At 42.7% G+C, this 18,800-nt stretch overlaps 1 protein-coding gene across 1 annotated transcript in view; it reads right to left on the bottom strand.

The window, feature by feature from the left end:
- Window positions 1-11,402: 11,402 nt before the first annotated feature.
- The window catches only part of fat4 (FAT atypical cadherin 4), a 308,318-nt gene continuing 300,920 nt past the window's right edge, over window positions 11,403-18,800 (bottom strand). Inside the window, exon 17 of the mRNA XM_060851445.1 lies at window positions 11,403-14,192. Coding sequence (XP_060707428.1) covers window positions 12,301-14,192 — 1,892 coding nt within the window. The 3' untranslated portion in view covers window positions 11,403-12,300. The remainder of the gene's footprint in view (window positions 14,193-18,800) is intronic.

Raw genomic sequence — 18,800 nt, 5'->3', positions numbered from 1 at the left:
GAGCAGGCTTTTCTAATATCCAAGATGTGCTTTGGGAAGGGATGGGAATGATTTAGAGATTTAATGGGAAGTGTGTCAGGGAGATGGAATTGGCTTCCATGGAAGGGCAGTTGGAAGAATAACCCACGAGCAGATGGCATTTAGGTCAGAGATAAGGTACAGAGAGCTTGGAAGAGAAATGTTAAAATTAATTGTTACCTGTGTCCTCTGGAAATGTTCCAGAGCACTGAACAGTTTTGGCAGAGAACAGAGTAGTTCAGTAAAACTTAATACTCTTGTTTTTTCATAACAGATGAAGAATGACTGAGATTACTTCGGATCAGGTGCATACAAGTTTGTATGTTTTTTCTTAACCTGAGTGAAGATGTGCAGAGAACTTTAAGAGGCAACAACAGAATTGTTAATAAAGAAGTTTTGACTGAGGATTGAAGGTGGATGACCAACTCAATTGCTCTGGAGGGATTATAATAAATGGTTGTCAATGGTTAACGAAGTTTGAGGCTGGAGTTGTAAGTGGTTTATGGGAAGGTTTGTTTCCTGGATGAATGAAGAACTGAGGATGGAAATGCTTCGTGTATTGGGTCATGTGGATGTAGTAGGAGAACCAGGTTGTGTCAGTAATTGTGGAGGACAGAGGCTATAAGTGGTGTTAAGTTGGTCAAAACTGAAACACCCAAAACCAGAGATCTTCCAACTAAATCTGGGGCAAGAAGCACTTCTTCCTACCACAGTACAGTCATATGTATCTGATCCTTGATCAAGGAACAAATGATTTATAAAAGAGTATTTAGTAAATTTCCTACAATCTTAGCCATTCGCGGTGCTGACATGCCATCCTGGTCTGTTACACTTCTTTGATGATTAGTTGCACTTCACATTTACTCTCAAGCTTTTGTTTCTGACATGGCGATGACCTGAAGTACAATTGTGCAGTATCTCAGTTGACATATTGTATAAGGATGCTTCTGAGTGGACCCAAAGGCTTGGTCTGTTTAGAAATTAAAATCTATGAGAAATTAAATGAAAATCTGACTATTCATTGAAGGTGATAGGTTCCTATTCTGCCAATGTGTGTTTAATAATATCCAATTGGGGTTGGCTGGATTTCTTAGTTATTCTGCACTTAATTCACTTATTTTGAATCATGTTCTCTTTACAAATTTATTGAATTGTGGTATCATTTTCAGAAAACAAGTATTTTATACTGCTACTGTGACTATCAGCAATTATGGATGCAATATTGCATTCTGTGCAACTTTAAAGCCCTTGGCATAAGTTGGTGCTGACATACTGATCTAACTAAGGGATCATTTATGTTTGATTTAATACAGGCAAAGTATCTTATGGGTCACTGCCAAAGGGTGTACTTTATACAACCACAGCCCATCTGGAGCACACACTCTCAACTGAGTTTCAGATTCTAATTTGTGACTCAACCACTTGTACGTTAATGCTCTTGTCTGCTTTGCCGATGAGAGACTCAATGTGAGCAGCATTGTTCAAGGGCTAAAATAAACAAGTATATTTGAGCAGATGTTGATATTTTGTAAAATTCAGAATGTAAGGACACCATGTTTTTTGGAAAGCCATAATATTAGATTTGATTTGTTTTAATGTTTTCACATGTACCTAAGTACAGTGAAAAGTTTTGTTTTGCGAGCAGTACAGGCAGATCATAGCAAACAAAGACATACAGATCATAGGCAGAATGAGGCATGCATTCCTGATGAAGGGCTTATGCCTGAAACGTCGATTCTCCTGCTCCTCAGATGCTGCCTGACCTGCTGTGCTTTTCCAGCACTACACTCTTGACTCTGATCTCTAGCATCTGCAGTCCTCACTTTCTCCACAGAGTGAGACATGTAAGGTTAAAACAGTGGGGGTTTTGCATTCTTGGCATGTAACTTTATCAAAAGCTAAACAAGTTTGATACAGTACATCAAGATGCATTCAGTTAAGAAAAACAACTTTTTCTATTTCTAAACATATGTATGTTCACAGACCATGCCTGTTTACTACCAAAAATAGCAACCTTCAGGCAGATTATAACCTAATTGAATTGAATGAAATGACTTATTATTACTTGAATTTTGCAACAAACAATACAGTAAGACACAGTGAAAAGCTTGAGCTGTCACTTCAATCTGGCACCATTTTAAATAGTTTAAGAATGAAAAAGATATACCTGAGGAAGAGTCTATCTTTGTTCAGCCGTCTCCACTAGGAGTGTTGAGCTGACTCCACTAATAACACCTGCATCTCCACTGTCTCACCGCTGCCTGCCCCAGACCCACCACATACCTCCATCACCTCACCGCTGCCTGCACCACACCCACCAATGACACTTCCATTGCCTCACCGCTGCCTGCACCACACCCACCAATGACACTTCCATTGCTTCACCGCTGCCTGCACCACACCCACCAATGACATCTCCACCACCTCACCACTGCCTGCACCACACCCACCAATGACACCTCCATTGCCTTACCTCTGCCTGCACCACACCCACCAATGACATCTCCACCGCCTCACTGCTGCCTGCATCACAACCACCAATGATACCTCCATCACCTCACTGCTGCCTGCCCCAGACCCACCAAATAATATCTCTGCTGCCTTACTGCTGCCTGCACCACACCCACCAATGACCCCTCCACCACCGCCTGCACCACACCCACCAATAACAACTCCACGGCCTCACCGCTGCCTGCACCACACCCACCAAATAATACCTCCGCTGCCTGCACCACATCCACCAATGACACCTCCATTGCCTCACTGCTGCCTGCTCCACACCCACCAATAACACCTACATCTCCACCGCTTCACTGCTGCCTGTCCCAGACCCACCAATGAAGGATTTGCCACTCTTGAGGTGCCATCTCTTCATCGCTGGGCCCACCTCTCCTCTGCCGTTGATACCAGGTCTCGTGCTGAACCCACACTCACCCTACAACCAAGAATCCACACTGATAACCAAACTCTGAATTGGCATCAGCAGTAAGTAGGCAGTAATAGAGCGAACAGAATCTGTCACTTGATATTAACTCGAAACTTACTGCTCCAATATACCCCTGGCTGGTCTGCCATATTCTACCCATTGTAGACCTGGGGACATCCAAAGCACTGTTTCCTCTGGTTTAACGTAATCTAGGTTCTGGTCATCTATTCCCACTGTACTCAGAGACCTATATTGACACATAGTTAATTAAAAGCTTGATGTTAGAATTGTCATCCTAATTTTCAAATTGCTCCAAATTCTGTCCTTCCCTATATTTATAACCTCCTCAATCCCACAATGCTGTGAGACATCTCATATTCTTGAACATCTTTAATTTTAATGGCTCCCCTCTCAGTGACCCTGTCCTTGAATAGTCTCCATACACCTCTTTGCTGTCTCACTTTTCCCCTTTAAGGCATCCCTTGTAAGCTACCATTTTGATTGAGATTTTGGTCATCTATTGTTTCCTTATGCGTTTTGCTGTCACATTTTGTTTAATAATGCTCCTGTGAAGTGCCTTGGGAGATTTTATTACGTAAAGGTAAAATATAAATTGATTTTGTCACTGTCGACTGACATCTATATTCATGTCAACTGTCACCACTTTACATGCACAGTATGATATTTGGTATTCATTATTCCTAGACTCAAATAATCTATGTTATGCTATTGTACTGTCTTAAAAAAAGATCCTTACAGTGTTGAAGTCATAATGTTGTGATGCTGCTCAGTTGTGAAAAAAGCTCTTCCTATGCCAATTTTGCTTCTTTATGACTTAAAACTCGACAGTGTGAAAATGGGCCTTTTGGCCCAACAAGTCCACACCGACACTCCGAAGAGTATCCCACCCAGCCTTACTCCCTTACCTTATTGCTTTATATTCACCCCTGACTAATACATCTAACCTAGTTAAAAATCACACAACGCCAGGTTATAGTCCAACAGGTTTAATTGGAAGCACACTAGCTTTCGGAGCGACGCTCCTTCATCAGGTGCATGGCATCTAACCTACACATTCCTGAACACTACGGGCAATTTAACATGGCCAAGTCACCTAACCTGCACATCTCTGGACTGTGGGAGGAAGCCAGAGCACCCAGAGGAAACCCATGCAGGCACGGGGAGAATGTGCAAACTCCTCACAGTCACTCGAGGCTGGAATCGAACCCGCGTCCCTGGCGCTGAGGTGCTAATCACTGAATCACCATCTCTTGTGACAGCTTAGTTTATCAGTATATTCTTATTTGAATTGTTTCTATTAATTTTGACACTTCAGAAATCCACTCAAAAATTTATTAGACTTGCTTTTTTTCAGTCCTTTGACAGGATTAAGAAATTATTTTTGTGTTTCGTTCATTGGCTTTGTAGATTCACAAAGGTTTCTTCCTTCTAGCAAAATTTCAATTTGTTTCAAGGTGTACCCTCCTCCAGAAAACGTACACCGTACTGGGAACCTTTACGAAAAATTTGTTGAAATCACTCACACAAGGATTTATACAGAGTCAGGGGTCAACTTGGGACAAATTCACCTCAATGCAGTCAACATGGTGCTGGGTCATTTTTCCTCCTGGGGTCCATTATCAGAATCTACACCCAATGCACTGAACCCAACAGGAGTATCATGGAGATTGGTGCTCTGCTGCCAAATGATGGGTCTCCATGATTTGAAGCAGATATTAATAAGCTATTCACATTTCCTACTTCTTAAGAATACCCTTCTTGCAATGGGGTGGAATCTTTCATTTTTCTTGGGTACTCACTCGCATGCTCAACAGCTGGTGAGATACCTGCGCTGTCAGTCCAGTATAAAACCGGTGCATATTCCTCCAATCAGCAGCCCCTGGAGGGTGGGGGGGGGGGGGGGGGGGCGGCAAGGGAAGAGGAGGGTCACAAACATGGAAAGGGGGCTGACTCTCATCCTGTGTGCAGTCCCTCGATTGTGACCAGATTAATACAGATAGGGGCCTATCTTTCCCATACCAACTGACTGCCTGGCCACACATGTTTATCAGCTGGGTGGGCTGACTCTATTTTAGATAAAAACAATGACTGCAGATGCTGGAAACCAGATTCTGAATCAGTGGTGCTGGAAGAGCACAGCAGTTCAGGCAGCATCCAACGAGCAGCGAAATCGACGTTTCGGGCAATAAATTCCTGATGAAGGGCTTTTACCCGAAACGTGGATTTCGCTGCTCGTTGGATGCTGCCTGAACTGCTGTGCTCTTCCAGCACCACTGATCCAGACTCTATCTTAGACCCACATGGAGCTGAGACAATTGTAGTCCAGGCAGGCATAGGCCCTTAAGCGATCCTTAAATGATCATGAATTGACAACTTAAGGGCCTCAAATAGGCAGCAGGGCAGGGAGGTGGAGCTGATGATATCTTGGTGCCGAGAACTCAATTTGGTTGAAGGTGGAGGGGTTCTGGTACACTGCCACCCTGAATAATTCAGTTTTCTTTGTCCCTCTAGGCTCAAATGATTCTTCCTAAAGTTTATGAATGAAGCTATCCAAACGTGGCTGCTCTGATTCTCATTAAGGACTAAATTAAAAATAACTTAACAATTAGAAATCTAAAAATATTTCTTACCTGGCCGTCCACTGGTGCTGCATTCTTCCCATGCAAACTCACTGTTAATTAATGCAGAGCATTGTAATCAAGGCTTTGTGACTGAATCTTACCCCATTGAAGGAAGCTATACAGATACGTCATTAAGGGCTGATTCATAGGGGGCAGAATATTTTATGTTCAGTTAAAGGTAGATAAATATGAAATGCTCCATTTTGCAAAGATAAATCAGAGCAGGACTTATACACTTCCTGGTAAAGTCCTGGGGAGTGCTGCTGAACAAAGACACCTTGGAGTGCAGGTTCATACTTCCTTGAAAGTGGAGTTGCAGGTACATAAGATAGTGAGGAAAGCATTTGGTATGCTTTCCTTTATTGGTCAGGGCATTTTGTACAGAGTTGGGAAGACATGTTGCAGCTGCATAGGACTTTCAGAATACTGAGTTCAGTTCTGGTCTCCCTGCTATAGGAAAGATGTTGTTCAAGCTGAAAGGGTTCAGAAATGATTTCCAAGGATGGTGCTATGGCTGGAGGGTTTGAGCTATAGTGTCAGGCTGAATAAGCTGGGGTTTCTTTCCCTGGAACATCAGAGGCTGAGGGGTGACCTTATAGAATAATATAAAATAATGAGGGGCATGGATAGAATGAATGGTCAAGGTCTTTTCCCTGGGGTAGGGAAGTCCAGAACTACAGGGCATAGGTTTAGGGTGAGGGGGGAAAGATATAAAAGGGACCTAAGGGGCAACTTTTTCACACAGAGGGTGGTACGTGTATGGAATGAGCTGCCAGAGGAGGTGGTGGAGGCTGGTACACTTACAGCATTTAAAAGGCAACGGGATGGGTATATGAATAGGAAGGGTTTGGAGGGATATGGGCCGGGTGCTGGCAAATGGGACTAGATTGATTTAGGATATCTGGTTTGCACGGACGAGTTGGACTGAAGGATCTGTTTCTGTGCTCATCATCTCGGTGACTCTATAAAGTGCTTTGCTCAGCCCGTCATGGCCAGAGCAATCATGCTCATGCATTCTTCCACTCTTCACCTTACTAAGTGTGAACCCAAGCTCTTGGTCCCTTTCTGTGTAGCAGGGCAGACCTGTCACTGGTGGGACATCCAGGGGCATTCATCTCACTGGTGCCATATTTAATTAGAATTATTACATTTATTAATATATATTACATATACTTAAAGGCGACTCCACACAGCTTTAGATGCTGAAAGCCAGGAAAGACCCCAAACAACTCTGTTACTCCATTCTCATCATCAAAGCCATGGCCCAGGGAGCTGGAGGTGTTGGTAGAGAGGAAGAACTGCCACTGGAAACCACAGCACCAGAGCAAAGCCGGAACCCGAATGGCTGCCTACTTCAGTGCTGTGCCCTGGGTGAAGTGGGAAGCCCAGTAGTACCAGGAGGTCACTGATTTTCTAGTCTCCACAAGGAAAAGGGCCATCACACTCACAGGGTCACCACTCCCTCTAACTCTCTCACTTCACATGCTTTTCAGCAACACTCAAGGACTACAACTCTCACTATTCCATGTATCACATCCACCGAATATGCTCTCACCCATCACATCCTGCAACCAACTAACTCATCCTGCCCTCTGCACATCTTACATACTCACTGGGGTTACTTCACCAACAGTCCTGCTTACAATTCACCATCAACTTCGCTTCCCTCCATTTCTAGCAAATACAATCTTTGCTGTTGTCTCATTGCGGCACGAATTGGCCCACTCCTGAACCTAGGTCTCCATGGTGCTGAACTGATTACATTTGACCTTGGTAAATGAGCATGGTGCAGCTCCCAGAAGACAAGGAAACAGATTAACCACAATCCAGGGATCTAAGTGCCTGACTGACCATGGTCAATCTTGACTGGAAGAGGAGCAACTCATTCTGACTGTGGCAGTACCCCCCCTGACTGACCCTTCACCACACTAAGACTAAGACTTCTCCCCTTTGAATTCATACATGGCCATGCTTGAAGGAAATAGAATGTGTTTGCCATGTAAACTGATGGCACATGCTGCAGGTTTGCCATGCAGCCACACATCTATCCACGCCCACTGCTTCCCAGTGTGACATGCTGTGTGCCTCTCCCTCAGTGAGAGAAAGCAATGGAAGCCACAGAGTCTGGCAATCTGTAATGGAGCATGGAAAACCTTATGCACTAAGAAGGCATTGTGAAGTACAATATAAGTGAACACTGAGAATGCAAGCTAAGAACTGGAAGATGCATCCTATTCGGATGAATGGATGTGACGTTTTCTCCTGTGTACAAAGCATCCTCGTAGTAGCATGTAATTGTAAGTGTCCCTCAGCTCCAAAATGAAGTGTTTCAAGGCCAAAATGGTGCTTGAGTTGCTCCAACAGAAGGCATGATGGTGTGGAATAAAATCATCTCAGGCCCTGAGGGATGTGGGCTTTGGCAGAAAATTTGGGAAAATTGAGTGAGGTATCAGGTGAAGTCCTTCTTGATGTCAAGATTAAAATTTCACATTTCCCAAACAAGTTCCGGACATTGAGACAACATTCTCACTAGCAAGTGGTAAGAGGCCTACTAACAGGCATGACCACTGAATATCACTCTCATTTACACCAAATCTTGCCAAATTATATGCACGTTACCATTCTCCAAACCTGGACAGGAACTAGACACCAAGAGATCCCAACATGAAAGGCAGAGGGGTACCATGGCAACTGCAGTTCTCAGCTTGCTTCTCTGGACCTCCATCTTGGACATCTAGCAATATCTTAAGGTACCATCATTGGCCAGATACCACATGCATCCCATGTCTGTGGAGACTGGCATCGAAAATGGACTGGTCTTACTGCATCATCACTGCATCATTTACAGTATGCATCGGCACTTCAGTGCAGTATTTGGAGTGTACCAGAACCTTTCAGTGCATTGCTGCTGCAAGGAAACTGTGTGTGAGGACATGAAATCAGCTCACAAACTGGACCAGGGGCATCCCAAGACTTTTCATTTGCCCTCTTAGCACACATTTTATTTAGTGCCTACTTGGATGCTCATAGCATCTCTGCTAAGCCTTGCCATTATGTGCTTTGCTCCCTGAGCCAGACCCTAAAGGCTGACAGCACTTCAGCGCAGATAGGTAGCCAGGCAACTAATCAGGATTCTTAGCAGTCATCAATCAAGGAGCTGGAGTTTGTTGTAATGCCCCATCCTATCTCAATATCACATTTACAGCATGCACTAGCAACCTATGTGTTAAATACACAGCATGTATTTTAACCAAATGACCATGTCTCAAAGCCAGAGTCCTCAATGAAGTCAGGGGATCCCATACAGTCAAAGGTTTCATATGATATCAACCCAGGATTGTGGGTAAGTACGGCCAACCTCTTGGGAGGATCATTGGAGATGAGGAGCCAAACGCTGTACTGTTCCTGCCCTATTTTGGTCTGTTTGCTCCTGGAGTGAGACATAAGGAGAGACTGAGTGAAATGAAAGTGGCTGGTACCACTGTTAGTGCTGGTGTAGTAGAGAAAAGGTAGTCTGACTGAGTGAGTAGGGGGCACAGAGGCCATGCATAGTTACTGGTCTAGGAGCATTGGGTGAATGAGTTTGAATGAGGGATGATAGCATTTATGGCAGTGAGAGGGCTACAGTGTACCCTTGTGTGGAGGTGGGTGTGGCAACAGAGTTAGTATGAGGGTGAGGTGGCAGACAGCGGATGAAGGCACTTAACCTGGTAGAAATCACCCTCTGCTGCATTGCTGGGCGTTCCTCCAGAAGGTTGAGACTGCACTGACCCAGCTGGCAAAATGTGGTGTGGTGGCCTCCTCTGCTGGTCCTGTGGGAAGATGGTATCCCTCGTCTGCATCAACATGTCCACCAGGACCTTCAAATCCCTGTTTGCCAATTTCCCAAATCTCCTACGTCTGGGGCAAATTCCACAAACAGTACAGGGTAGATCCAGTGCTTGATTGGGTGCACAACATATTTTAAAGATGGCCATTGGTGCCAAGAATCTTGACATGTGCTGGGCAATGCAAAGCACTTCTGGCTGTGGCCCAGATTTACATCAGGGATATACATATTAATGAATCAAAACCTGCATTCTAAAAGATGGAAGACTTAATAATCCAGGGGGTTTGTTCAATATATCACTGTATGACACTGTAATCTTTTGTTATAAATTCTGTATCTTATAATCTTATTGTCCACAATCACCTGATGATGGAGCAGCATTCCGAAAGCTATGCTTCCAATAACCCTGTTGGACTATAACTTGGTGTTGTGTGATTATTAACTTTGTCCACCCCAGTCCAACTCCGGCACCTCTACATCATACTTTGATTACGCTGTTAACAATTTCCACTGTCTAGCTTCTCAGATAATGAGAAAAGATTTCGAAATAGCTTATAAAATGAAGTGAGTCGGGTCTTTAATTAGACTTTCTTTAAAATTCCCTCACAGATATCGGCATCTCTGGCTAGGCCAGCATTTATTGCCCATCCCTAATTGTTCAGAGGGCAGTTAAGAGTCAGCCTCAATGCTTTGGGTCTGGGATTGCATGTAGGCCAGATCAGAAATGGATGAGAGATCTCCTTCCCTGATGGATATTAGTGAACCACATGGGGTTTACCGACAGTTGACAATGGTTTCACTGTCATCATTCGACTCTTAATTCCACATTCTTTTACTGAATTCAAATTCCACCATCTGCCCTTGGCAGAATTTGAACCTGGGTCCCTAGAATATGAACTGAATTTATGGATTAATAGTGCAGGGATAACACTAGTAGGCCATTGCTTCCTCCTGCAAATGCATGGAAATAAGGTAGTCACCGCTCAATGCTAAGATTCTGAAGTTGCCATTTAAGACTGGAGAGGAATATCAGAAATCTTTACCTTAACATCGAGATTCTGATTTTGTTTCAATCCCTTGGCATTTTTTCATCTGTCTCGCTATTGCACACACTATGCCAGGGAAGGGAAAATTCTATCCATTGATTTCAGTGGTTCAAGCATATTGTTCATATAACTAGAGAGGCAATAAAAACTCTTACATCATTTCTTATAAACAATAACTATATGCTATCCATCTATCTGATAGTCTTACATGGTTACACAGGTACCAGTATGAACTGGCTGAGTTACACAGCTATTTCTGCCTGGCTTTGAGGCCAGTGAAAAATAAATCCTGCGATGGCATGTAATAAAGATATATCATGAAGTATAAATTGATTATTTGTGAACTTTTGTGCTGCATCAGAAAATCTAACTATATTTCCCTACTTCAACGAATGTCAGGATAAACCATCGTGGGTGGGATAAAGCACAGATTAGGTGCAAATTATAGCACCTTCTGATTCAACACTATGCCTTGCCCATCCTTATTGCTCCAATATGATCCTTGCATTTCCCAATTAGTCACTCTTGAGAATCCTCTGATTGACAGTCCTTGCCTAGGGACAATTAGTGTCAAATTCAGTGCAGTTTAGTCTAGAAAGTGAGATTAGCCAAATTGATTCCCTTTAGGTTACTTTCATTGAGCACAGTTTCAATCTTTGCAGGAGTCAAGCTCAAAGTGAATGAGCAATATGATAAATGAGGTCTCCAGATTTCATTTAGCTCAGGCAAATATTAAATTAGAAGAGAGTGTTTAAAAATCAAAATATCATTTTACTAAAAGCAAACTAATCATCTTATAAAAAAATAATAACTTTTTTAAAATAAATAGTTTATTTCTATATTTGGCATTTATGTGTACAAAGGATACAGTATGTTACACTTATATCAAAAATGAAAAAAATACTGGTGTTACATAAGTAACAAATGCAAAATGTACTCAATCTTACCTTCCCTGAAAGTAAGAAACATGAACCATTTTTCTTTAAACTTCATAAGAAAATATCATCAGTAACAAACAGAGCTGTCTTTTTAAAAAAACGTTACAGGGTACTAAAATGGTATAAAAGTAAGATGCCTGAAAATAGAACACAGAAAAGAATTTAAAGTTTGCACCAGAATTTTGAAGGTTAGCTCTATCCCAAACTAGGCCAAATATTTTTTGAAGTTTTCCCTCATATTGGCCCCATATCAAACAATGGAGGGGAACACTGCTTTTTAAGCAAGTGAGATCAATATTTCCTAACGCTAAAATAACAAAATGAATCTTTCTCCAATGCTAGACTGAACAGTTCACATAGTTCTACTGGGTGCTGATACATTTACTTTATGACAGAATAAACTGCACCCATTGAGAAGACAGACTAATGTATAGCGGAAGGTGAGGGGAGGGAGAGAGAAATCTATACCAAGGCAGTTCTGAAACACTCTCCCAACATTGGCACAACTATTTCAATTTCTAGCCAACTTGTGTGCTGTTTTAGTGCCAGTGGCTGAATAATAAACACACTGTGCTCAAATAGATCAAACACATATGTTTTCAGTTCTGAAAAGAAAAAGTCAGGAAAAATATTCCGCAACTGAGGAACACAAACATCACTGTGATCCTTATGTGCTTTTAATGCAATTGTTCTTCATGTGCTGTAAATGTAGTGGAACCCTGAAAGACAATGTTCATCTCAGAACAAAATTCTTCATCAGCAGAAAATTATGAGCTACAGCTTCTGGCAAAGGTTGATGAGAGCAGGACATGGTTTTGAAAGGGTTCCAGTACACAGCTTCTCACTGACAGTGAATTGCAGCTATTAATGTATTAAAGTTAACAGTCTATATAAATTATATCTATACATATTCTTCTGCCTCTGCATCATTAGATGTAGCTGCACTTTGTGCAACAGTGTTTAATGCTTCTTCTTTTGCCTCTGTTGATACATTTTCTGGAAGTGATGCAAGATCTTTGAAAACATCCACATAATTCCCAAACCCAGGACCCCAATTTAATAGACTGTCCCAGTTAAAAGCTCCTGCCGCAGCTCCATGTGGTCCAAGCTTGGGTTGTGTCTTATAGTCTTCATGACTTGCCTGTAGGACTGTAGAATTTCCTTCTGCCCTACGACCATGATATCTCCGTGGCTTCAGTTTGCCACCATAATTGTCTTCATCATCTGCGTCAGATTCATTGACTTGAGACAATTTTGGCACTCGTGAAGTGTAAACGGCAGGCTTGTCCCTGTCGTACTCAAACTCAGAGCAGGTGAAGGACTCGTGGGAGTCACTGTCTGAAGATGATTCTGGGGCAGGCGTACCATCAGCTGGGTTTCTCATTCTGGAAAGAGGTCTTCTACAGTCATCATCTGAGGATGACCGTCCATGATCTGCGCTACAGATACTTGGGTTTCTAGGGCGAGGGGTATTGAGTCTTTCAACCTCCTCAATGGACAATCCTACAGGAGGTGTGGTCTCCAGAGGAATCTGCTCAATCGGCTGTTTTAGGCGGCTGCCGGGTCTTGAACCATGACTATGGCTGGTCATGGTCTGGGGGCTTTTGCTCCTCCTTCCTAGTCGTGAAGCATAATTAAAAATACCAGGCTGGCAAACATCTGAATGTACATCATTAGGGCTTCCTTCCCTTCTTGCTAGGTGCAAGTCTCTTGCTGGGCTATTACGGTAGAAAGTTCCTGGCTTTGAGAATGGTGCAGGGCTATGCCGAGACATCGGGTTAGGATTTTGGCATGTATTGTGACTCAGTGTGGCTGTTCTCAATCCTTGACTGTAGGAAGGTTGATAGCTTAAACTGCTCGCTCCTAGTGGGAGGGGCGATTGTCGGGCAAACCCCAGTGGACTGTGTCTTTGGATGGAAAATTTAGGGGTATGACTACGGAAATGCTTATAGTGTTGGATAATGTCTGCATCTGAAGGGGCGATGCTGCTGGCATTTTCAATGTCATAATGCTCAAGTTCTGTTTCAGGGCCTATACAGGGCTGCCCACTTGGCAATGTATCTGTCGTGTGTGGGATGTCTGTCTCGTCGAAGATCAAGTAGGGATTTTCCCTTTCAATTATATCAGGTTTTGGAACTCCCTCAGGCTGCTTTCTCACAGTCAGCTCCTCATCATATGGAGGGAGATGATCTGGATCATCGAAGCCTTCATTCTCACTCCCTTTCTTCTTTTTCTCTTTCTTCTTGTTTGACTTCCCGTCCTTTTGAACTTTTGCCTTTCTGCCTCGACACTGGTTAAACACAATCAGACCAAGGACGACGAGAGCGAGGAACGTGGCGCAGCTGCCAACTATCGCAGGGACAGCCCAGAGTGGCAAAGAAAGCTCCTCTGTTTGTGGTTTAGCACTGCAGGTGTAGCCTTCATCCACCCCAGCTCTGCAAATAGTTCCTGAGGGACACTGAACACCGACACACGCCACCACTGTCTTGCAGGTTTCACCGGTATAGAGTTCAGGGCAAGTGCAGGTAAATCCAGATTGTGGAAGCGGTTCGCAGCTCCCTCCATTCTGACAAGGACTGGAAGCACATTCTCCGGGTGGGACACAATCATATGCATACCATTGGTTCACACACATCAGTCCCCCTGAGCATGGGTCACTTGCACACACGTTAGGACCTCTACATCCTGTCTTAACAGAAGGGTCGCTTTTCAATATTGTAACATCCTTGTGCTGCCCAGTGAAGGGCAGTGTCTCTCCATTGTATGTCACGTAAGAGATACAGCCATCAAAATCTGGAAACAATAAGAAAAAAAACAATCTGTCATCAAAACTTTCCAAGTCAATTTCGTACAAACATATTTGTGTTTTTCTGTTGCTAAAAAATATTGCCACTCTTAGATTTCCTGTACTGTTGACACTGAGCTTTACAATAGTTGACCAATCGGTTTTCTGTACTAAAAGAGCAACTCATTTACACCAGATATCTATGATAGGAAGAGGGCTTCACTGATGACAATATATTCAACATTGAGAGTTATTCAATTCCCATTTGACTACTGGGGTGGGGAGGGTTTTGCCTCATTTTGCGACTAGTCCTTTTAGATTACACCGAACCAACCACCATTGAAAGATGCTTAACATTGACCGTGACCAAGATTGCAATTAGCCTGAGATCATGAGATTTTTCTTTATTACTCAAAGCTCAGGTTTGACAGCCATCAATTCCTGTCGAATTTCCTGAGCCCCTAAATTAAACATTCAGGCAGAAGTCAACTGATATGAGAGCTCTGAATGCAGTGTGCATATTGATCAGTACTAACGTGGTTTTAATGTGCCCAACATACCAAAAGCACAACAAGCTAAAACCCAGTCATTACCTGTTTACAGAATGTCTGATTCATATTTGTGATAACCAACATATTTACATGTAACAGTTAATGCTGCAAATAGCACATTAATATTACATTCAGTGCCTAATCACCTCCCAGAGGCCTAAACCAGTGGCTACACTATAGTCCCAAAGAGAAAAGAACCATTAAATAAAATTAAATATCTGGTAACATATACCATGTAAGCTCATGCAATAAGACAAAGAAATGTTGCATTTTAAAATAAAAACAGCTGTTGGAACAATGCCAATAAAATACAATAGCTGCTATGGAAATTATTAATACATTAAAGTTTTAGTGAATGAAGTATTTCATTTATTTATAACAAAGTAATTTGTACGTCGACAAGAATGATCAAAGCACATTTTAATAGGAGAAAGACAACAGAAGGTATCACTCACTGAATAAAAAGGGTTTCCTGAAAACCAATGTGTTTTGGAAACCTCCAACCCTCAGGCACAAACACTGACTTTGACAACTTGACTGTTTTCCCCATTTCCCTGTCTGCATGCCCCCCGCCCCCCCCCTCCAATTTCTACTTCATTTTGGCGCCATTTTCACTTCCTTTTGGCTTTCTGATATCTTTCATTGCTCCACTGAGATTCTCTGTGTAAATTATTCAGCAACTTTCATGACTCGCCTTTATAACATCTTATGAAGAAAAGAAAAAGACCTACTGGTATATCCAACCTACATACTTGCCAACCCCACTACCGGTTTATGACTGTTAAACTCTCAAAAATTTAGTTTCTCTTTTCAAATACTGATCAGCCTATTATTTGTTGATCTTAGCATTTTCTATTTTACCTTCTAGATTTCTAGACTGCAGTCTCCTCTTTCTTTTTTAACTTTTTCAGTGGGAGATTTAGTCATCATGGGCTGAAAAGCAACAATTCACATCACCATCTCATGCAAATGAGTGCAGCTGCACCTTGAATAAAAGTCGCTGCAGTTTGATCAATGGGAATTTAGGGGAGTGGAGGAAGCTGTTTGTTTGTTTGCATTTCCATTTGTCCTTCCACTCACCTTGTCCTGTAGAAATAGGCTCTTGCTTCATTACAGGGAAAGGAACTTGGAGATAAGCACACTCTCCTCATTCCTGATGAAGGGCTTATGCCCGAAACGTCGAATTTCCTATTCCTTGGATGCTGCCTGACCTGCTGTGCTTTAACCAGCAACACATTTTCAGCTCTGATCTCCAGCATCTGCAGACCTCATTTTTTACCCGATAAGCCACTACAGTCCTGCAACATTGAGTTAACATGCCAGTGCGACATCTCGAGTATGTGATGGGTAGGTATTTCTTTTTTCTATCTTTATTGGTTTTTCAACTACCCGATACTATTTTATCACATTCTATTGTGATTTACACTGTCTTTACAGTTATTTTGAGCGTTTTGCAATTGGGTAATCATGGTAATAATTTAACTTTTTTCCCAGTAATCCCAAATGTAAGGTTCTTTAAATTTAATTGATACTGACAAGGGAGCCTAAGTCAGTGTGTTTACTGTCAGCAGCGTGTGGGAATTATTGCATGCTTCTGGCAATCTGGGTGACTATACCTGTAGGAAATGCCACTAGCTCAAACACCTTGGAACTTGAGTATTGGCTGAAGGTACAGAGTTATAACAGTGAGGCTGAAGGCCACGTGAATAGCACATTTTCTGATTTAGCTCACTCTCCAGGATAACGAGTTGCAGTCAAAGATGGAATGGGTGACCACCAAGCAGAGAAAAGGGGTGAGGCAGGAAGAGAGGAAAACCCCAGAGGGCATCCTATTCGATAACCATTTTTTTGCGTTGGAAATCGATGAGGGTGAAGGTCCCACTGGGGAGCACAGCGTTATGGGTGGCCCAACTCAACAAGTGTGGAGGAGCAGGAGTCCAAAGGAAGTAGTGGTAGGTGACTCCCTATAGCGAAGGGTGCAGACAAGCTTTCCTCCAGTCACAGATGTGACTCCAGGAAGGCATATTGACCTACTAGGAGCACGGGATGTCACTGAATGTCTGCATGGCATCCTGAAAGGGGAGGGTGATAAGTCAGAGGCCGTGGCACACATTTGTTAAAGAGAAACCAGGGATTTAGAAAGATAAAGGTAAGCCGCTATAATCCATATGTGAGTCTCACATCACTGGTAGGAAAACTATTGGAGAGAATTAAGCTTTACCTGGAGAGGCAAGTTTTGATCAGGGATTGTCAACATGGTTTTGTCAAAGGAAGGCCATGCTGAACAAATTTGATCGAAAGAGGTGTAGTTGAGGTAGTGTAATTAGAGTAATTTATACAGGATTTCAGCAAAATATTTGACAAAGTCCCACAGGGACGACTGACACAGAAGATAAAAACACACGGAATCAGACTAATTTGGCAAGATGGATCCAAAATTGGAGACAGTGGGCAGTGACAGAAAGTTGCTTATGTGACTGGAGGCTAGTATCCAGTGCCACATCACTATTTCTCAGAGAGAAATGTGTCTGGAAATATGAGAGAAATAGAGGAAAACAGACCAGCAGCTGTTGGTGCCTACAGAGCATGGTAATATTATCAGTTTCACCAGCAAGCTGATCCATAGGTGCTGAGTGGAGAGCTTTAGTGTTGGGAGAAATTTGGAGAAAGAAAAATTATATTAAGTAGATATTTACACCTCTGTAGTTCTGTAGTTGCAAAAGCAGGAGAAATGCAAAATAGTCTGCCAATTTGCTATTCTGTAGAATTCTGCCATTCCAAAATTACCCTCAAAGTTCTTCAATCATTCAATTCTGAATAAGATGGAAGCTGACTTGTACTGACTGTGCCTCAAAATATAGCATACTGTCTGGGAGGTTGCAAGCATCTGGGTTAAGTGTAGTGAGTTGGTGAATGTGTGAGAGGTGCATAGGATCATTCGAATAGTCAAACTGCAAAAGGACAGTCAAGAAAACTATCCAGGAAGCTGCCAAACCACTTCAATCTCCTGCGCCTTAAATATTTGAATGGAAAACTGCCTGCAATATGAAAAAAGACAGTACTGGCTATTTCACTGTGTGTGTTGACATATACTTGAGGAGTATTGTTGTAGTCTTTGTGCTGCACAACCACCACCAGCCCCAAATGAAACTCTGAACCTCCTAGAATGGAGTTTTTACCCTGGGATGGGTCTGGAATTATCCTAACACTGCACTTCCTCCTGTCCAACAGCAGAAGAGTGTGGAATGGGAAGGAGGTGCTCCTATCTTCCATGTAGTGAAGCCATAAGGAACCTGTATCAACCTAAATGGAACTCTTCATGGTCACCACATTGATTTTTGTTTATTTTTCAGGTTTTAAAAACCATCTTTTGCAATTCCCTTTTCGACCAAAAGGTTACTTGATACATTTTATCATTGCATTAACGCTTTGCAAGTTCCTTCAGTGTATTGAAAGTGTGAGAACCTTAACTGGACCTCCCCCGCTTCAAGGTGGAACAGGAGGTAGGTTCAGGAGAATGGCAGTGGGTGACAGGCTTCACAGCCTCTCACTTCTGCCATTACTCACAGTTTCCCCACCTCCAGATGCAAGAAGAGTTCCTTCATTCTGACTCTTCAGCGATGAGAAGGCTGTGCTTTGCTTATGAAACAGTCACTCAGTATTGCCAGCTGTAAGACAGATGTGGATACAGCTCATAAAAGGAGACCTTGGGCTGATTAAGATTTGAACCCCCTGCCAAATGAGTCTTGCCATTACGGTTCCCTGTTGGCAGCAACGTGAGTTCAGTTGCTTGCTGATATTGAGCTCTTCCCCACGACTAATGTATAGCAGCAGGAAGAAATCGAGGCAGCATTATTTCTTTCTGGATGTGGGCTATTTCCCTTTAAGAAAACAGTTTGATGGCACTGCATCCGATCAAATAGAATACGACCCGCATATTGGAATAGGATAGGATTAGACACAGGCTGTGGCAATGAAGTAACTGCTGCATTACTTTTCCTTTGCGTTCAGCTGGAACTGAAGGAATACTTTCAGGAAAGTGAGGGGTGTGAAGGATACTTGCTC

The sequence above is a fragment of the Hemiscyllium ocellatum genome, chromosome 36, assembly GCF_020745735.1.
Source record: "Hemiscyllium ocellatum isolate sHemOce1 chromosome 36, sHemOce1.pat.X.cur, whole genome shotgun sequence".
NCBI classification, from domain to species: Eukaryota; Metazoa; Chordata; class Chondrichthyes; order Orectolobiformes; family Hemiscylliidae; genus Hemiscyllium; species Hemiscyllium ocellatum.
This window is presented reverse-complemented; position numbering and strand designations above follow the sequence as displayed.